The sequence below is a fragment of the Magnolia sinica genome, chromosome 11 (assembly GCF_029962835.1).
Source record: "Magnolia sinica isolate HGM2019 chromosome 11, MsV1, whole genome shotgun sequence".
Taxonomy (NCBI): Eukaryota; Viridiplantae; Streptophyta; class Magnoliopsida; order Magnoliales; family Magnoliaceae; genus Magnolia; species Magnolia sinica.
This window is the reverse complement of record NC_080583.1, coordinates 12255446-12277754: the sequence shown is the minus strand read 5'-3', so window position 1 is coordinate 12277754 and position 22309 is coordinate 12255446. Positions and strand designations below refer to the sequence as shown.

General features: G+C 38.9%; 1 protein-coding gene across 6 annotated transcripts in view; it reads right to left on the bottom strand.

The window, feature by feature from the left end:
• LOC131218826 (protein CROWDED NUCLEI 4) overlaps positions 1-22309 on the bottom strand; it is a 35666-nt gene that overhangs the window by 12482 nt on the left and 875 nt on the right. For all 6 annotated transcript variants that reach the window (XR_009157867.1, XR_009157868.1, XM_058213661.1 and 3 more), the window contains exons 2-3: positions 14520-14729; positions 369-622 (exon numbers count right to left, since the gene is read on the bottom strand). Coding sequence is in view for 4 of the 6 variants with exons in the window: in XM_058213661.1 (XP_058069644.1) it covers positions 369-622; positions 14520-14729 (464 nt within the window). In the remaining 2 variants the exon portion in view is untranslated. The remainder of the gene's footprint in view (positions 1-368; positions 623-14519; positions 14730-22309) is intronic.

Sequence of the window (22309 nt, the reverse complement as noted above, 5' to 3'; positions counted from 1 at the left end):
TCTAGTAAAAAACATAAGAAAATCAACTCCAAAAGTGGAGTATCAGAATTTTCCTAGTGCCTTTTTTCTTCACCCCCTTGAAAGGTGACAACTACAGGGATTGAACCCTGGAATCACTCACACAAACTGCACTATCTCTACAATCTCATCTGACAAGCAGGAGACTTGCAAGTGCCTTGTGTGCAACTAGATCTGCATCATTGAAAACCATGATTTTATTTTTTTTTAAAGGTGAAAAGGTCAGTGATGATCATCCTACAAATGATTAAAAATCAATCCCAATCTCCAAAAGAGTCGCAATAGCAGCTAAATGCATAAAATCAGATTGGCATAAAGAAGATATGAATGAGATGGGAACCAGAACCTACTCAGACTTAAAATGCACAAGCCGTCTCCTAAGTTCATCCTCGCGTGCTTCAACTTCCTGTAACTTTCTTTCAGCAGCGCTGTGATACCGCCTTGCCTCTGCTTCCAATGATTCTGCTGCATGCAGCTTTGCCTTTGCCTCAATATATTTTTTTTCAGCATCCTCTACCATTACACGTGCTTCTGCTAGCTTACTCTCAGAAGCAAGCTTTGTTTCAGCAGATTCAGCTCGCATCTCGTGCAAGGCCTTCTCAATCTACAGAGTAGCTGGTTAGTCATGATGAGGAGAAATATGCTTCATGCTAAACTTGTATCAACTTGAAATAATTACATAACCTAATACTGTGGAGAACCATGTGAACAAGCTTCATGCTGAAACAAAGATTCCATATCTAATTGATATTTCAGACCAATGGATACACTGACGGATTTATCATCAATAATTTGTCAAAAAACAAAACATAGTATGATGGAAAGGTTTAAAATAGTCTGAATGAATTTATCACTGTATCTGTATGAAATTATGAATATATCGCAAAATTCAAAACCCTTTCTTTTTCTTTTTTTAAAAGATTACCTAAGATGACTCAAGTTTATTGCAATACATTCCCTATAACGCATGATATATGATCCAATATTATTCACCTTGGTATAATATTAAATTTCCTTTAAAATACCTAGAGAGGAATTTATTGTGATACATTTCAATACTGTGCCTTGTATCAGAATATCTTGATGATGCAACCTGATTCAAATGATATCTCCAAATACATTACCTCATCCCAATACGAACGTTTTCATCATATCATCCAATGGAATTTATCATGATGCATTCTGATACTTTGAATCTTGGAAGATGGTTAAATTGGGAAGACAATCTAAGACTTGCATCAATAGCTTTTTAGTGTCTTGCATGCCACAGGATATAGTAGAAGTGTGCGACAGAAATACAACAATGACCAAGAAAATACTTTTCCTTATTATAGGCATGCTTCAGAAGCCGTGCATGCTACACATGATTATTGGGATAGAAATGTATTTTCATCGCCTAAAAAAATTTGTGGTTCCAGGGTCAATAAACATCCGGTATGAAAAAAATGGTTCAGAACACGTGAATGCTCCTTAGCTCCCCCTTTGGAGAAGTTCTTCAGATTAATCAGATTACAGAGAGGTGGGAAGATCTCCAGTCAGCCCGTCTGTTAATTCGTAGCAAGAGGATGGCGAGGGTGCCAAACTATGTTAGGATCCTTGTGGTAGAGGACGTTCACCTGATTAAGGTTTTGTGTGAGGAAGAGAGAGGGTCTGATTTGCAAGGAGTAGGCCCTTCTGTCATTTCTCTCGGACATGGTGGCATTGTCGAGCCATCCGCCATGGTTGCAGGACCACCAAGCGCGGTGCCTATGATCCACGACCTCATTCAGTTTCGGTGCTCCCCCATGGTATTCCCATGTGTGAAACAAGAGTCAACTCATGTCCTCTCTGGGATGGACACGCGGGGAGTAATGGCCACCCTCTCTTCAATACTCAGCCCACGACTCCTCAATATTCAGTCGAGGAGGTCGGTTATCGAGTCTTGCCAACTTTTCCCACGATTTCTCATGCTGAGATATAATAATTTTCAATGCCCCTTCCAATCGCCCCTGATCAAGCACTGGGCTCAAGACTCCCCTTGACTTGGTTATGCACACGTCCTCCTCTGATGACCCTCCACCGCCATCACTTAATGCGGTAGATTCGGAGGCAATTGAGATGGCCAAGCGTCCCTTTGAGACGTCTCGCCCCTTGACAATTTCTCAAATCTTGGGTCAAAACGGAATTATTATTGACGATGCGTGTCAACCATCACCCGCCCCTTCATCTGATTGCTTGACATATGGCCCAGATGGATCTTTTCAAGCCAGCGCTTCGGAGACCAAGGGGAGAGATGTTATTATTGCACCACCCTCTCATGTTGACACGTGTATAGGAGACACTCCTCCCTCCTCGAGATCCACGATGCCTCACTCTTTTGTTGTTGTATTGGGAGTCGATCGAGAATTTTCCACTACTCAAGTTGCTTCTCGACCCATCCTCCCTCTTCTAGATACTTTCCCCTCTGAAGAATCCTCATCTGCAATTGGCCTTGAAAACGATCTCTCCCTTTCAGGATCATCCCCCTCCCCCTCTGATTCCACCCTCAATGTCCTCTCTCCTACGGTGGATATGAGCGATCATGCTTTTCCTCTTTCTTTGGAACCTTTCTCTCTCCCTACCCCTCGCATGCCCTCCAAAGGTGTTCCACACCCCTCCTCCATTGCATGGTCCTCTGCTAGCCCCTTGTTGAACTATCATCCATTTTTTATAGGTCCTTTGATCTTGGTGGCTTGTCCCATTAATAATACAATGGTGCCTAGGGGGAGGTCGAAGGACAGGATTCGGAGTCCACTAGACACGGCTCTAGAGATCCCCCTTATGCAGCCCTCCTTTTCTTTGGAAGATCTGACATTTATTCAGGGCTTGGTTTCCTCCCCCGTCACCCCACTAGAGATCTTGGAAGGCCTTGTTGAATCCATTAAGAAGAAGAAATGGGTGAGAAATGTCATGTGCCATGTTGGGAGATTGCTGGGGGTGGGATTTGGGAATAGAGACGAAGACTACATCTCTCTTCAAACTAGTGATTGAGTGAGGACTTCAGATCTCAGTGGATGGGTCCCCTTCTCTTGGTGCTCAAAGAATTATTAGTTATTACTGCTAATAGGGAGTCGATGAATCTTGTTGGCAATCCGAATGGAACTGGAGAAGCTATTCTTAGAAACTTTAAGAGGGGCAAAGGGGTCAGAATGGTTCATCCATGAAGATCCTCCCTTTGAATGTGAGAGGGTTGGGCTACCCCCATAAGCGGTCTCAAGTTAAAGAAATTTATGTGCGATTGAAGGCCAAGCTAATTGTGCTCCAAAAGTCAAAGCTTCAATCCGTCGATAGAGGTTTGATCGATTCTATTTGGAGTATTAGAGGTAAGGATTTTTTTTTTATTCTTTATTTTATTTATTTATTTTGCTTTAGACACAGTTAGGCTCAACAAGGGGGATCCTAGTTCTCTGGGATACTTCCTGTTGGGCCAAGGAAGATAGTTGGGTGGGTTCATTCTCTGTTAATAGTCTTTTATAAAGTCTCCTCTGGGTTCCAATCGATTTTCTTTGGAGTTTATGGCCCATCAAGACCTTCGCGTTCACTGTTTTGGAATGAGTTATCTTCTGTTATGACAAATGGTCCCTTTCCTGGTGCGTTGGTGGCGATTTTAATATTGTTAGATTTTTCTTATGAGAGACTAAATGGGAATAGGTTAACTTCCTCTATGGACTTCTCTAGTTGGGTAATCAAACACAATCTGTTGGATTTGCCAATGAGGGTTGTGAATTATACTTGGTCCAACGGGAGAAGTCCTCCAGCAATGTCATTGCTCAATAGATTTTTGGTTTCCCCTAGGTGGATCCACCATTTTCCCTTTGCTCACCAATGTGGTCTTCCAAAGCTGGTTTCCAACCACTGACTTGTCTTCCTGGAATCGGATGAGATTAATTGGGATCCTAAACCTTTTAGTTTTGAACTTGCATGGCTTGAAGTTGAGGACTTCAATATGTTGGTCTTTGAGTTGTGGGCCTCCTTTCATATCGAAGGTCTTCTTGGTTTCAAGCTGTTCAAAAAACTTCGACTGCTGAAAATTAAACTCAGAGCTTGGTATAAGGAAGTCTTCCGTCTAAGAGAGGCCCAGATGCCCTCCCTCCTTAATGAAATTCAATCTCTTGATGTTAGGGAGGAAGGTGATTTTCTCTTTGAAGACAAGTTGGCTCTAAGAGCTAAACTTTCTACAAATTATTGTGCTAGACTAAAAGGGAATGAAATTAAGTGGCACCAGAGGTCTCAAGCCATATGACTTAAAGAAGGTGACCGCATTACTAGGTTTTTTCATGCCATTGCTAGTGCTAGAGGGAGAGCGAACTGTATCTCTTCCCTGATCATGAATGGAGTGGCCTCCTCGTCCAAAGAAGTCATCTCTTCTTCTGTTGTGGATTACCATTCTAATTTACTAACCTCTGAGAATGTTTCCCGCCCCTTTCCTGAAAACCTTCCTTTTAGGAGAATTAATGGCAAAGAGGCTACCTCTCTAGAGAGGCCCATCCTTATCGAAGAATTGCAAGTTGTTGTTTTCTTGCTAGGACGGAATAAGGCGCTTGGCCCTGACAGATTCTTGTTGGCCTTCTTACAGTGTTTTTGGGACTTGGTTAAAGATTGACCTACTTGCTTTTGTTTTTTATTTCGTTGAATCCTATAGATTACTAATTGAGATGGGTGGTACCTTCTTAGTCCTAATTCCTAAGCTTCAAGGTGTTGTCTGCCTTAAGGACTTCCGCCCAATCAACTAGATAGGGAGCCCTTAGAAAATTTTAACTAAAATTTTTAGTTATCACTCGTGTTCTGTCATTCCTATTATCGTCTCCCCTTTTCAAAGTCTCTTTGTTCGGGGAGTAAATCCTCGACATCATCCTAATTGCTCATGAATGCATCCACTCTTGCATTAGGTTGGGCAGAGCTAGAGTTATGTGCAAATTGGATTTGGAAAAGGCTTACGATCACATTAAATGGTCTTTCCTGGATTACATGCTTCGAAAAATGGGTTTTAGAGATAAGAAGAGATCCTGGATGCAATCTTGTGTATCATTAGCGTGTTTCTCTATGTTCCTTAATGGTTCTCCCTTCGGCTTTTTCAAAGCCTCCCGATGATTGCGTCAGGGAGATCTTTTATCACCTTTCCTATTCATCTTGGTCTTTGAAGCCTTTAGTTGCATGTTATCCAGGGCTCAGGAGGTCGACTTATATCAAGGTTTTGAGGTCGAGAATTTTCCTGATTGTATTTGTCACCTTCAATTTGCTAACGACACTCTTTTATTTTGTTAAGTTGATGAATCTATGATTGATTTTTTGAGTATGACTATTTGTTGGTTTCAGGTCATCTCAAGACTCAAGGTTAACCTGTCTAAAAGAAGTCTATTTGTGTTAAACATCTCTCCTAATCTTGCATCTTCTTTAGCCAAGGCCCTCGGATATGGTGTACATTCTTTCCGAACCTCATATCTTGGTCTCCCACTGTGTGTTAGGAAACCACCATTGCACGTGTGGGACAAAGCTATCGAGCGCATGGAAAGGAAACCGACACCTTGGAAAAGACAGTTTTTGTCATTACGTGGCAAAATCACCTTGATCAAAGCCAACCTCTCAAACTTGCTTGTTTACTTCATTTCTCTTTTTCATTGCCCGAAATCAGTTATTCGTCGTATTGACAGGCTTCATAGGGATGTTTTGTGGCAATGTGGTGCTTCCTCCCAGAAGTTTCCCTTGATGAACTGGAGGGAGGTTTGTTCCTCTATTTCATATGAGGGAACTAGTATTAAAGGCTTGGAGATTGTTAATATTGCCCTTCTTGGCAAATGGGTTTGGAGGTTTGCTCTTGAAGAGGACAATTTCTAGAGGAGATTGTATCAATTAAATACGAGGTGATTCTCTGTGGTTGGTGGTGGCCCTTAACAGGGCTTCCAACCTCTGGAAAGGAATTTCTAAAGTTGCCCCCAGAGTTCTTGTTATCCTAAGGTTTTCCCTTGGGGATGGATCAAAGATAAGTTTCTGGTCTGACATATGGTGTGGGGATTCCCCTCTTGCCTGAGACTTTCCAGCTCTTGCAGCTATGTGTCCTTTGCTTGACATCACAATCACGGATTGTTTTTCCGAGGAAGGAGAGCTAGGTGTTTGGACCCCTCTATTGAGGAGGAATCTATCCAATCCTGAAATCCAGGAACTCTTCTCCTTCGTTTGTAGGGCAAGTTACCGTCTTCAAGAATTGTTGCTTTAAGAATCTGGCCAATGGCCTCTTCAGGGATCTTTTCGGTTCAATCCTTCTACAAATTTATTTTAGCCTAGCCCTCATCTTTTCAAATGTGTGCTTGCTCTGTTTAAGAAACACGGATTTTGTTAATCATCTCTTCCTCCATTGTGCTTTCTCTTAAGAAGTTTGGCACAAAATTTTTCAACACGATGGTGTAGCATAGGTGATGCCGGAATCCATTGACAATTTGTTCAGCGTCTGGCATGCTGATTCCAGAGATAGGCCTATAAAAAAATTTTAAAAAAAATTTAAGAAGAAGAAGAAGAAGAAGAAGAAATGGAGAATTATTCTCCTTACAGTTCTTTGGGCCGTATGGAATGAAAGAAATTTCAGATGTTTCCGGAACAGGTGTCACCTCGGCCAGGGTTTTCAACAGGGTTCTCCTTTTCTTCAGTGATTGGGCCCCTTAGTTTACTGTGTGCTTTAGGTTCTCACTCTTTGTGTTTTTCCCCAGACGGGGGTTTGGGTTTTGTTGTATTTTAGTTTTTTTTTTTCTGTTCTTTTTTGTTTTCCTATTGTTTTTCTTTGCTATGCTCTTGTTTTTCTGTTTCTTTTCTTTCTTAATAAATTATCACCTTTCAAAAATAAAAAATAAAATTGGATAGCCAATCAAGTTCCATTCCCGATATTCCCAAGCTTACACGATTTGGGCTTGAACGGAGGAAGTTATAACCACAAACATTTGATATGGTACCTTGGCCCAAATAAAAATTAAAAAAATCTGATAGAGTATCCAGTGAAATGAGTATTGGGATGGAACTATATCTGGTTAAATGAGTATTGCGATGGAACCATATTTTCAACACCAACAAAAATGGTGATTCCAGGGTCAAACAAAGTCCAGTTTATGAAAAAAAAAAGTGATCCCATTGGATAGCCTATCAGGTCCCCTTACCAATATTCTTACGCTTACACAATCTGGACTTGAACTGAGGAAGTTATAACCAAATATACCATAAGGTATCCAGTTATTACAAACATTAGGTATTACGGTAGTGAAGTCATTTAGTTAGTGATGAGCATGACATGTGCATGCTCAGCAGGATAGCATGACATATGCATGCCAGGTAGGCACATCCAGCACTGCATGCTCTAGACATAGTCACATAGTTGAGATAAGGCGTAGTGTGAGGCGAAGTGTATTGGCGTGTGAAGTCATGTTGGCAATCATGGACTGATAGGTTCCCTGCTATTCAGTGCAGCTACAAAATCCAGCATTACCTTTCATGGGTATGGAATGCGGATGCTTCATGATTAGCAGTTTTTACTACAATTGCCCCTCCATGACCCCACATTACCTGCTCACCCTTTAGGATGTCCAAGTAATAGTTGGGCTGAGAGTCAACACTGCTTAGGACCATGTTGGTAAATGAGCAGTGTCCATGAGAACATCTGCCATGGGCATTCCCAAGAGGCCGGGTAGAAGAGGAAGATTGCTGTTTGGTGGGCAGCCAAACGTAGCACTTTTTCCTAGTCTACCATATATAAAAGCCAACCCCAAATTGCCAGGAGAGGCTAAGATAATGATGATGATTACAAAAAATAAAATATTTTTCTCATGCAAGTTTGATATTATGTGAAGCAAATGAATGCAGGGAAAATGACATTAGGAGCACAGTACAAAATCCAGGCGAAGTAACAGTATCTTGATCAATGGGAGCGGGCTAGATCTCCATGGAATGAGAAATGAAATATTGAAAGCGTATTGCCTGGAAAGTTTTGTTATGCCAATATGAGGTTTTACTAAGAACCTCATTTGCAATTAGATGGAAATGATGGGAAACATGAGCCTCAGACAGCTAATATACAAACCATTGAAGTCCAGACACCTCATCGAGTGCAAATAAAAGATAAAATCATAAAACTAAATATACCGGAAGATTAAACTGTTTTCTTGTTGGTACACAAGATATATCATCGTAGTAAAACAATGGAACCTAAACACCACATCATCATCATAGATGTTGATGTCCTTGTCATCATCATCATGGCCTGGACCAGCAATTTGGGATCCATTGTCATATAAGCTACATCAATTTTCTTTTTGAAGGCTAATAATCATGGTATCCAAAAAAGGTTACATAATGGCTGTTACGTGATGGTAAAGGTGGGAAAACAGCCTGTTACAGAGCCATTACAGTTGTTTTTTTTTGCCGTAACATCCGTTAAGGCCCAAAAAAAGGTAACAATAGCGGCTATTAAGGCCACCATTATTGAATACCTTGCTAATAATGAGCCTCTTGTCTATTAGCATATCATAAATCTGCTCAAACATTTGAAATTGATAGAGCTTCTATGAATGCCACTTTGCAAAGCAGCATACCTCATCAAACATATAGCAAATAAATCACGAATAACTGCATAATACTCTCTTTATTAGGGGTTAGTAACATCTTTCTGAACAATGTTCATTTTGAAATAGATCTCAGAATTTGGAGAGGGTTCAACTCCCCCTGTTAGTAGTAATGCATCAGCTGATCCCAAGTCCAGGTAAAGGAGGGTTGATGCAGGTAGGTAGCTGGTGATTGAACTTTTGCCAATATGTCAGAAGGTTTTGTAGAATCTTTCTGGCAAAACAGGAATCACAAAGCAATGCCAAATAGCTAGGACAAGGCTTTGAAGAAGGTGGTGATTTCGAGCTTGGCTGGGCCTCCAAAGAAGTGGAGGTAATGGTTAAAGATGCATGATTTAAGGTCCATAATGGAGAGAGGTTCTGTGCTTGGCAAGAACATTGTGTGGAGGATGACAAGTTGACAACAAATACCCTTGCCAGCTGCTTCCCAAGATGATTCTCTCTCTCAGAGGGACATTTTGATCAAGGACTGAATGTTCAGTATTTGGGTGGGACAGTGGCGTGGAATCTTTGGGAATACAAGATGAAGATGTTAGAAAGTCAATATTATTGAGACCGACAAGAGAATTTGGGCCACCTCTTCTCAAGGTTTTTTCCTCCTGTAAGGAGTTCCTAAGATCAAGGTATCCCGTATTGGTATCGGTTGGCGTAATAGTGCCCTCCGATACCGATACGGGGGCGTAACGGCCTGTAACGGTGCAATTTTTTTTTTTTTTTTGCCAAAAAAATATGAAAAAATATGAATTAAATCCGGAATATTCTAAGCATTCCAAATATGCATTCATTTATAAATTGGAACATGTCTATGGTGGTGTAACGGTCCACTCTTTGGTGAGAAGTTGTATCAGACTGTCTAATGAATTTATGAACCAGATAACCTGAATTTGACTACAAAATTCATATATTTAATTTTCTAACTATCTACTATCAATGATAGATATATTAGAATGAATGTAATATGAAAATATCTTACATGTGCAGGTGTTTGCAATTATTTTTGAGGAATTTCTAAAACATATCGTAACCGAATAGTGCGTAAATAGAAAAAAATTATAAAAACATATAAAATGACATCAACAATCTGTAAAATGCACATTACCATGTTCTACTATGATTAAAACATCATATTCTATCATTAAAACAGCAAAACATTCAATAAAAATTGATTTTTTGAATTTTTTAAAAAAGGGCTGAAAATAGTGTGTAAATAGAAAAAAATTATAAAAAAATATAAAATGACATCAACAATCTATAAAATGCCCATTAACATGTTCTACTATGATTAACACATCATATTCTATCATTAAAACAACAAAACATTCAATAAAAATTGATTTTTCGAATTTAAAAAAAAAAATGGCCGAAAATAGTGCGTAAATAGAAAAAATTTATAAAAAAATATAAAATGACATCAACAATCTGTAAAATGCACATTAACATGTTCTATTAATATTAAGACATTATATTCTACCATTAAAACAGCAAAACATTTAATAAAAATTGATTTTCCGAATTTAAACAAAAAGGGCCGAAAATAGTGCGTAAATAGAAAAAAATTATAAAAAAATATAAAATGACATCAACAATCTGTAAAATGTACAGTAACATGTTCTACTATGATTAACACATCATATTCTATCATTAAAACAACAAAACATTCAATAAAAAATGATTTTTCGAATTTTAAAAAAAAAAGACTGAAAATAGTGTGTAAATAGAAAAAATTATAAACAAATATAAAATGACATCAACATTCTGTAAAATGCACATCAACATGTTCTATTATGATTAACGCATCATATTCTACAATTAAAACAGCAAAACATTCAATAAAAATTGATTTTTCAAATTTAAAAAAAAAGGGCCGAAAATAGTGTGTAAATAGAAAAAAATTATTCAAAAATATAAAATGACATCAAAAATCTGTAAAATGGACATTAATATCTTCGATTATGATTAACACATCATATTTTACCATTAAAACAGTAAAACATTCAATAAAAAGAATAAATACTATTTTTGAGGAATTTCTGGAAAATGGCCCACGGAGCTTCGAATCAAGAAAATCCTTAATATAAGTTGCTTTTATCTGAAATATCAAGCTAAGATTGGTCGAAAATAGCAAATAAGATGATTTAGGAAGAGTTTGGAAAAAAGAAGTTTCAAAAAAAGTGAAAAAAGGAACCTAACCGTTGCTGGGTAGTAACGGCCGTTACGCCCCGTAACGGCCATTACGGCTACAAAATCGGTGGGGTGCCCGTTACGGCCGCATATCGCGTAACAGACACAACCGTTACCGATACATAACGGCCGATACGCCCGTATCGTAACCAATACGGGACACTCTGCCTAAGATCTTTATGTTCAACCAGCCTCCAATACCATGAGGGTGAACTAAGCCTCCCACGTGGGAGCCTTTTGTTCAACAGTGTCCCTAAACGAAATCCTAAGGTTGGGTAGCTGTCAAAAACAGAGCATGTTTCTTCCAAGTATTTGCTTTACGTGTTTGAATACAGATGCGGGGCCTATTTGTTAACACTGAAAAATTTTACTTGATGCGAAATCCGGAAACGCTCGGTGTTAAGTGTTATTTGTTAACGCCGAATGTGGAAAGCGCTCTGTAATTTTTGCCAAATTTTTTCAATGACAGAGGTCTAGCTTAATGGTGAATACAAAATACGCTTTGCGGATTCTTCTTAAAAAAATTGCTTCCAAAATTAGCCCTACGCACATTGCCACAGTTATTTTCTCTCCCGAATAGATTGCGTAATACACAACCCAACTTTTAACACGTGGAATTTCTCTAGCCCCACCATTATTTATGCATTAGATACATATTGTCCATCGACTTTTCTAGGTCATTCTAGAGCATGAGCCCAAAAAATGAGGCACATCCAAAGCTCAAGTGGACCACAGCACAGAAAGGCGGGAATTGAACAACTACCGTTGAAACCTTCCTAAGGCCCACTATGAGGTTTGTTTGCCATCTAACCTCTTTATAAAGTCACACAAATCTGGATGAAGGGAAAACACAAATATTAGCTTGATCAAAGCCTTATGTCGTTATGTGGCCCCAAGAAGTTTTCAACGGTAGGCACCCAATTCCCACCATTTCCTGTAATGTGATCCACTTGAGCCTTATAGATCTGCCTCGCATTGGTATGGAAAAATGGATGGACGGTGTAGATAAAACCGTCCACCCATTTTAAGAGATATTTTTAGGGCTCCTCCTCGTTTTTTTGAATGATTGAAGAGGCAAATTCTCCAGCAACACACTTGCTAAAGAGAGTGTTGTTAGATCAGATTCATGTCGGGAGTGCCTATCCATTATTTTAATGCAGTATTTGACTTATATTATTTTCTTTTTATTGAATAAATTTATTGTTCACAACAAAGAAAAAGAAGGAGAAAAAAGAATCACATATTCACATCATCATCAACGTCATCATCATCTAAGCCTCATCCCAACTAATTGGGGTTGGCTACATGAATCCTTTTCTGCCATTCCACTCTATCAAGGGCCATAACTTCAGTGAGGCCATGGGTCATCAAGCTATGCATTAAATATGAAAAAAGTACGTATTCCGAATGCGCATAAAGAAGCTTTTTTATGCATGGGTGTCTTTACATAAATGCATACTCTGAGAAAAGACTTTTGGGAATAAAGAAAACAGAATATATTCAACAATATAAAGAACCAATCAATCACCATCATAATAATTATCACAGCCCTTTCCTAGGTATTTGTCGGGGAGTATCATTCGAAACCAGCACGTATCGCCCGATATGCTGTGTTCCATGAACGATGCAGCTGTATTAGCTGGAAAGAGCCCGATACAGGGGTGGTACCGGGTGATACAGGGCCAGATCAGTGCTGAGTGATGCAATACCTGATACATCAATTTTAAACCTTGGTACAAGTCCTATTTTGCCAATAATCAAAACAAGAAACTCCCACGATTGCTTGGCAAAAGTCCAACATTGGTCCACCTACCTATCAACAATCCTCCAAGTACACGAACCGAGCTAGCTCGGTTAGCTCGCTCGACTCGACTTGAAAAAGCTCGATTCGACTCAGTTCGAAGCTGAGTTCGAGCCGAGTCGAGCTGATTTTTTGAGCTCGAAAATGAGTTCGAGCCGAGTTCGAGCTGGCCCCAGCTCGACTCGACTCGGATCGAACCCAACTTGAATCGAAGTCGGATCGAACCAGTTTGGTGACTCGGTTACTTTGATTTTGATGTTGCTCACCAAGTGTTTGATGAAATGACTCAAAGAAGCATGGCTGGTGGCAAGGAAGGTATGTATATGAAACCAACACCCTTTTTTTCTTGATTTTTATGTTGCTTAGAAGGTGTTTGATAAAATACCTGTAAATCCATTGCTGCTGTCTCAAATACAGTGAGATTTTGAAAGTGCAGTCCAGGTGTTTGTGAAAATGCTGCAATGGCGAACATGGCTCGATCTTGGCTCGAACTCAGCTCAAACTGGCCCGAGCTGCTGACCGAACCAAGCCGAGTTGGCCAGTCAGGCTCAAGGACTGAACCGAGCCGAGTTCAGGCTGAGGTCAGCTAGTGGCCGAGCCGAGTCGAGCTGAGGCCAGCTCAGCTTGGTTTGACTCGATGTACACCCCTACCTCCAACCAAGAATGGGACCGGCTGGCACAATGCTACCAGCTGGAGTTTGATACATCAGTTATCTGTATTTAGATAAAATTGGTTGACAGTATTACGATGTGGTACCCATCTTACCATATATCCAGGCTGCACCTTTATTGTTCTTGAACGTCCACATGAAGGCCCTAAACATGGCTAAAAGACCAACTTGGACCAACTCATTTGGGCCTGCATCGAGTTGGAACTTGCCAGAGTCAGAACTAAATCAACCCAACTGATGTAGGCCCACGGTCCACCAAAGGGCCCAGCATGTGCTGATTTTGGGCCGTTTGTTGCAAGATTTGAGCATAAATGTTACAGATCACATTTACCATTTGTGGAACATAGGGGGCTGGTGTGGAAGATGTGATGGAAGATTTTGGGGGTATTTGATAGAGTTGTGTTCGCTATTTTAGGTCAAATATTTGTTTGTGAAATTGTCATCATCTTAAGTAAATTAAAAATTGATTTGAAATCAATTAAGCTTTATTAGAAATCAATATAGTCGGTAGATCTTCATTAAAGATTCAAGGGGATTGTCCCATAAAAGGAGTGCGCAGTGTAGGAGGTAAAGCACTGCACATTTTCTAAGTTTGCAAGTTTTCCAACGTACTTGTAAGAAAAGTTTGAATAATAATGAAGTTACTCCTCCCTCTCAATATAGTTGGTAGATCTTCATTAAAGATTCATGGGGATAGTCCCATAAAAGGAGAGGGCAGCGTAGAAGGTAAAGCATTGCACATTTTCTAAGTTTGCAAGTTTTCCAATGTACTTCTAAGAAAAGTTTGAATAATAATGAAGTTATTCCTCCCTCTCTACTCCAATATTAATGAAGTTAGTTCTCCCTCTCTAGTCTCTACTCCAATATTTTTTACATGTACACTTTTCATCTCTTTGCTGTTCGGGTGTTGAAATCTCATTGACTTAGTAACTATATTGCCCCACCAACTCTCCCAAGTGGGGGGCGACTCGTGGTATCGAACCGGATCAGGTCCAAGTTGACTTGACTGAGTCGCATTACACTTGTCCAAGTTTTAAAACCATGGTCCTAATTCAAATGACTAGGGACCAAAATTCTCATAATTAAACATAGACCACTGCCATCTCTATACCATTTAGGCCATCCATTTGCAAATAATTCTTTAAACAGTTATTAAGGGCCAATAGATGCATTTCAAAATCGAAAAGTTCATATACTCCAAAAATAAAATATTAGGTAAGAAAATCTTACATTGGCTACACACTCCTTCTCAACGCCTAAAGCCCTTTGCAGACCTTCTTCCCGTTTCCTTGCTTCAGCTAGAGCAGATAAGTGTGCAGCTTGATCACGCTTAAGCATTTTTTCAGCTGATTCAGCAGATATTTTAGCTTGCTCGTATTTTGATGTCCATTCCTTCCTTTCCAATAAGAGAAGGCCCATGTGGTGTTGATATTCATGAACCTAGAGAAAAATCATGAAAACGATGATTGAGTAATCAAACATCCATAAGATAAAGCATGGATATAGCTACCATTGCCTCCATAAAGAGTATACTAATATGCACATGTGATGAAGATAAAAGGTCTGGATATTTCTCCAAAGAAGAAAAAAACACAAGTTTAAATTAACTAAGATTTTTTTTTCTTTTTTTAAATGGAAATGAAATACAAAGCAAGCATAATAAACGTTAAATACTAGCATGGAGCAAGCACAATCCAACCATCCACTTGTGAAGAAGAACATGAGCTTTCAATATGCAAAATAAAAGCAGGAAAAAGTGTACACCATTTTCACCACTTTTGTGACAAGCAAAAGGATTGAAGAGGTGGTTTGCAAAATTTTAGGAAGTAGTCTAGGAATTATTTGTATTAAGTAATAAGAAACAACTTAAAAGATGTACTTATTTCTAATAAACGGATCTGTCTATGATTTTGCAAAGTCCATTGGCCCTTATATCGCCAAGGGGAATCTTCAAATGTGGTTGCTCTTCAAATGTGATTGCTTGGGTGTCTATCAAGTGCTATACAACTTGCAGACCTTCCCCTCTCTTCAATGAGAGTCTGAAGCTGTGTTTTAAATAACTACGCTATGTAGTGTGTAGCTTACGCTACATAGCGTAGCTTAGCTAGAACTCTATGTAGCTCATGAAAATAGCACAAGTCACGTATAGCCTACACTACATGATTAACTTGTACACGCAACACGCTACATAGCTCACATTACAAGTTATTTTTCACTACAACATTAAAATCAATTAATGTTTTCAATGATTTATTACATTTTTCTATTTTCAATAATAAAAAATAGATAATCTTTTCAATGCTTTTAGTAAAATAATATAAGTAACAGTATTAAATTAGTTTCGTTGCTCTTTCTTTACCTTTTATACTTAATTATTGCCCTTTCTTATTACTTTGGGTTTGTTAGAGAAGAATTTCTTTCTTTTTTATGTTTAATTATATTAGCTCTTATTCCAAGTAGGCCTCATTAGGATGCTCCAGCTTGAGGGAGAGTATTCAAAGGTTGATAGTTGAATAAGGCTCATTGGGCCAAAGGGCCCATTCACATTATTTTTTTTTTGAAAGGTGAATATACACACACCACATGGGCCCATTCACATTTTTACTATTATAAATAAGAGTTAAGGGTTGGGATTTCAATACATGCATCTTACGTTCTTGCTCTCTCCCCCCTCTCTCATCATTTCTCTCTTCGATCTTTCTTCTTCTTCTCATTGTAGCTTCTCATAGGCCATCAGGGTTAGCACAATGTAGTCGTTTAACATTGTATTAGAGCCTAAGTGCTCCTATTGTTTCTTCTTCTTCTTCTATGGTTTCTTTTTCTTCTTCTTCTTCTTCCAATCTTTTTTAAAGATTTTTTCTGAAGGAAATGCTAATTTTTGTGTTGCCTTTGCTAGGTTTGCTAGATTTTTTCTGTTGAAGCAGATTTTCGTGTTACCTTGACTAAGCTTGCTAGATTTTTCTGTTGAATCAGATTTTTGTGTTGCCTTGGCTATGATTGCTAAAATTTTCTGTTGAATCAGAATTTTGTGTTGCCTTGGGTTTGTTGAATTTTTCTATTAGAGCAGATTTTGAAGTATTTTTTGTGTTTCCCTTCCTAATCCTTGATGGTTCCCCTCTTTCCTTTTTACTTTTTCTTCTTTTTTTTTTCCTTCTTTTTCCTCTTCTTCTTCTTCTCTTAACTATATGAGTTTTATTCTTCTAGTCTTTCTCAACAAGTGATGTTTTCCTTCCAAATCTTTTTTTCTTTTCCTCTTTCCTTCCCCACACCACAACAATTCTTAATAAACCTTTTCTCTTCATCCTTCATTCTTGAACAAGTGATGGTTCCCTTCCTTTACCACATAATAACAACTTCTCATAATCATTTTCCCTTCCCCATTCATTTTCTTTCTTTCTTTCCGTTTTGAGAGTAATGAGGCCTTTTCCTTACTGGCTGATTGTGATTCATGAGAGGGAAAGCCCCTTTGTTGATCGGCTAAAGTTTTTGGTGACCCGGTTCACGTGTTGTTGGATTTGAAACCTCTTTGATGTGTGGTTGAAGCCCTTGCTGAATTTTCCAATCTGTCTGGTTGGAGGTATTTGACTGGATTGTCTCTTGTTGTGTGACATGTGCTCGCATCATATCCACCACCTCCTTTGATGACTCGCATCTTAGCATTTCAGACTCTCCTTGCCAAGATGTGTGATGTGACCAGCGTTTATTCTTGGCCCGACTCGTTTATGTACCGGGTAGTTGGCCCGAACCCATTTATGCACCAGACAGTTGGTTCATGCTTGTTTGAATTGGGTGATTGTCCCAACCTTAACTCAAACTTATGGATTGCATTGGGCTTGTTTACTCTAAGCAGTTGGCTCAGACTCATTGTTTATATCGGACAGTTGGGCCATTTTTATTTGTTCTCAATAGTCGTCAAAACTTATGATTGTAATGGGCAATTGGCCCAACCTTAGTTGAGTTGGATAGTTGATCCCAACTTGTTGTTTATATTAAACAGTTGGTCTATTCTTATTTGTTCCTGATAGTTGTTTGGACTTATGATTGTGTTGGGCAGTTGGTCCAGCCTTGGTTGAGCTGGATAGTTGATCCAAATTCGTTTATGCCGAATGGTTGTTCCGGTGGCTCACATCATTGAAGTTGCAAAAGTGCTTGTCTGCCTGAAAGCATTGGTGGTCTTGTCACCTCCACTTCTCATCTGCTCGCAAAGGTCGTTACGCCCCCATATCAACCGTTATTACCGATACCCGTATCGGTAACGATGGTGACCGTTACGGCCACCGTTACTGATATAGAATACTTTGATGTGCCTCTCCAAACTCAAGTTCCTATTTTCAAAGCACCTTAAGTTTGAGGAGTGTTAGAGAAGAATTTCTTTCTTTCTTAGGTTTGATTATGTTAGCCCTTGTTCTAAGCTAGGCCTCATTAGGATGCTCTAGCTTGAGAGGGAGTGCTCAAAGGTTGATAGTTGAATAGGCCCATTGTCTCTCTCTTCCATCTTTCTTCTCTTTCCCATTGTAGCTTCTCATAGGCCCTCGGGATTAACACAATGCAGCCGTTTAACAAGGTTGCATTTGGTTTGCACCAAATATCATGATAATTAACAGAATATCATGATATTAGGTGCAACCAAGCGAAACCTTGATTAGAAACCTAGAAGTAGCATGTAGCGTACATGCTATGTAGCTTACATCTCACACTCCGGAGGGGGGAACGCTTCGCTACACGCTATTTATTATTTAAAACACTAGTTTGAACATCTCTTTCTAAGATAAACATTACACTTATCCATGCTGATAGAGAACATCTCTTCCTAATGATGTTGCCAATATTTCAACCAACGAGGGCGTGAGCCAGCTGCTAATGGACTCTTTCTATCAGCAACTCAGTCCCAATCTTTTTTTATGCTTTTGTTTTCTTTTTAATAGATTTCCATTATCCCACACAAATATATCCATGACTTGGCTGTGCATCATATGATCCATAATGAGAAAGGTGCAATGTGGTAGAATGATTCTGACCCGCAGCTGCAATATTTTATATGATTCAATATGAACAAACCCAAGTTGAATCATGAACTATAAATGTTAGCAAACATGGTCTGAAGGTTGAACTGTTCAGGAGTCATTTTTTTAAAAAAGGATAACAGTTCAGGAGTCACTTGAATTTCCACACAATTAAATCAATGGTTTGGCCATGAATCATATGATCCATAATGAGATAGATACAGTTTGGTAGAATGATTTTGGCCTACAACTCCAAGAATTGATATGATTCAACATGAACAAACAAGAGTTCGAAACAAGAACTGTAAATGTGAACAACCAAAGTTCAAAGGATTAATTGTTCACGATTTGCTTGAATTGGCTAAGGCAATCATGTGGAGAGTTGGGTTGATGGCAAAGAGTATAAGATGCCTTACTTGGCAAAAGCCAGCCAACTAGAATTAAGACTTGGATTTTGGACTCAACCTTAACAACTCCAGAGATCAGCATTTTCTTATGATCCCTTATATGACTTTTCAACACAGCTAGATTATGATTGGTGATTGGATTCCCAACATTAGAGGATACTACACCGGGAACCTAGGTCTTTCTGGAGTTAAGAGACCCTTGGTGGTCAGTGTCATTAAGTTCTCCAGCCTGGCTGAGGTAAAAGATACTCTGTTATGGAAACTAAGGCACCCCATGAGAGCCTGCTCACTGATTTGGCATCTTTCTCCAGTACACCTATGGCCGAAAGTGGCTCTGAATGTGATCCTCTGGGAAATAAATAAGCAATTGGTTCCTTGGTATCTTGATTTTTATTTTCAATGAAACTAAGAATTAAGCCTTGAGGTTCAACATTTCATTTGCCTATATACCAAAAGATGCTAATGGCAGTTAACAATTTAGCGAAGCAGATGGCCAAACTTCCTTGTGTATTGGGAACTCGTTCCACAGCAGTAATTTCTTTCCAATTAACAAATTGTGTATTTATGCAATAAAAATAATTTTTAGATATGTTTAAGGACTTGGAACCCAAACATAACATGGTTTCTTCTTTGAAATCCATGCATCCACTTCAAACAGTAACTTATATGGGTGGGTGCGACACATCTGAGTAACTGAGATGTATTTTCCTTTGGTTAGAGTAGTCTATGCATGTGATGTGGAATTCAAATAAGAAAACCGAACATCCAAAAGACTTCATTCCATCTATTGGATATCAGCAAAAACAAAAACAAAACAAAACAAAACAAAAACAAAAGTTCAGATAAGCAAATAGTAGACATTCTTTCAAAGGCACTTGTTAAGGTAGAATAGGAATGAGAAAACGCCTCTACTTTCTTGCAATAGCTAACTATACCCCCAAAAAAGCCAACTTGTGTCATACACGTGTCAATTGTCCATCTTAATAACCTCTACTCTGCAAAGGACAATTCTCCACCTGAAGTTATACAATGCAAGTTGTACTTCTAAATAGATGCGAAAAAGCTAGCTTCTACTCAGTGTTCAATCCACAACCAAGGAACCAATTAGCAGCCGAAATCTAAACTATACAAAAGATGTAAGAACCAGGATAGTAAAAAATGGCAATGTAACAGCCCTATTGGTAATGGTAGCAACCACTACACGTTAGGGAGCTCTAAGCACTTAACAGCCATTGCAGGAAAAAAAAAAAGGCTTGTAACAGTCCCATGACGGCCTTAACGACCACATAACAGTCTGTTACAGGGCTGATATAGGTTTCTAGAGAGAGAGAGAGAGAGATCGTAACGGCTGCTACGGCTCATATCATAGTGGGGTTGGCCGTTACAGCCACCATTAACACCGTTATTGAATACCTTGGTAAGAACTTAGCAATGGTAACAAGTTGAGAAATGCTGAGGAAATTTGCACGGGGAGAAATTGAAACAATGATTTGGGCAACACATGCAAAGTTGGCAAATGTGTGCAATTTCAGCACCACTAATCAGGTAGGAGCCATCCTGAACATGCTCAGGCCCAAAGCTCAAGAGAGTCCACTCAGCATGTGAACCACATGTGTACATTGAAAATAGACGACTGGTCATCCTCATTCTAACAGTCATTTTTTGTATCAAGTGTGTGGCCCATTCATCTAGGCCCCATTGGATTATTGGCCCAGATCTCGCACACACGTGCCACATTGCAAAGCATCTTGCAAAACACTTCCTCAATCTGTCTCAATGAGTCACCCCAGGTCGACAGCCAAATATCAGTGTCTTAGCCTCATGCATGTAAGAATGATTTTTAGCTCCTCAATTCAAGGACAAAAGGGTTACAAGATCCTTCGAACTAGGTGTTGCTCCTGCTTTGACTCATGCTCCGGGCTCGGGCTCATGCCCCCATGTTGAGTGGCAAATATTGCATATTTTCCCCCATTTATATCTTGGTTTTATGAACATGATAATGTTTAATGGTATATTTTATACATGTTTGTATTGCAAGGTGAACTTGAGAGCTTAGAGTAAAAACAATGTTAAAAGCATGGATTTGATGCATAAGAATTACCAAGTAAAAGAATAGACATTTGGAGAACAAGATTGAAGATTTCAAGACCCCAATAGTCAAGAAAACTAAGAGGAAAATGAAAGAAGTGCAGAAATTAGTGCAGGAATTTGCAGGATCTAAGCTTAGATTCATCGAAACAGTTTAGATGACATTGAAGCACTTAGATGATATCGAAGAATTACAGGAAAATCAAGTTTGGTTGCTAGACAAATTGGATGCAGTCTTAGATTCATCGAAACAGTTTCGATGAATCGAAGCCAATCTTAAATGACATCGAAGGCAGTTCGATGTCATCGAAGGGTTTACGCGGAGCCTACGCAAAGTGAGATAGTTTGATGCGGTTTTCGTATTTTTCAAACCAGTTTGAAGGAGGGAGTTCCCCGCTTATAAATAGGGCTTCCAAGGGCATTCCTAAGCATCATTCAAGGCATTCCAAAGCAAGATCTAGAGTTTTTTCTAGGATTTTTTTAGAGTGCTTTCAAGTTTCATAGTTCTTGTTTTTTCTTTACAAGTTTTTTTTTAATGCTTTTCTTGTTGCCTTTTGTTTCTACAATTTAATTATGTTTTTCTAAGTTCCCTCTAGCCCAAGCTAAAAGGGATGCACGTTGTTTTAACGTTTTCATAATTATGATGATTGATTGTTTTAATCATGAGAAGAATGACGTATGCATGTTATCAATTGTTTAGGTTTAGTTTTTTTATCCTAATGTGAGATCCATATGTTTCCATCATATGAGATCCACATTGATAGATAGGCTTACCCTGAATCAATTAGATTTCTTGGATATGAGATGTTTTCAACCTGCTACATTTCTTTGATATTCATCATCTTATGGATATGAATTCTTAAAATCATTGACGCTTGAGAATAAATAACAATGATACAAATCCATGATTTTCTAATCTTTTATATCATTTATTTAAAATGTTTAAACTGTTTTGTTTTCCGATTAGGCCGACCATAGTGCTCGGATCCTAGTTGTGTTATCCAAGTCATCATGATTTTGGAACATTAACCTATGTGTGGAACTTTGAAGCTTGGGTGTTGTTTTAATTCAATTGAATTACATCCATTCAAAATTCTCAAAATCAAATCATCAGTTTAGTTTTTATTACTTAGCTTATTTTGCATTTGATTTTCTCCTTCTCGCAATTCATCTCCCTGTGGGATCGACCCTATATTCACGGGATATTACTTACGAACCTCTGCACTTGGAGGCAAGCAATCACCCTGCTCCCACTTCCTAGCCTTTTATACGATAAAATTTTGAAACAGACACTTCCCCACTCCTGCACCAAAATTTGTTGCCATTATGATTCACGCTTCGTGAAACTATATGCCAACCATTCTAATCTTGGATTGACCAGGCATATCTGCATATATACCCTACAACAAGCATACAAGGATTTGCATAGCGAACCTTACCCCAGCCAAATTAGAATTTAGCAGGTCCAAAGAATGATCAACGGGCTAGATTTTCCAAAAAGACTGTTTCTGGTGCACTCCGA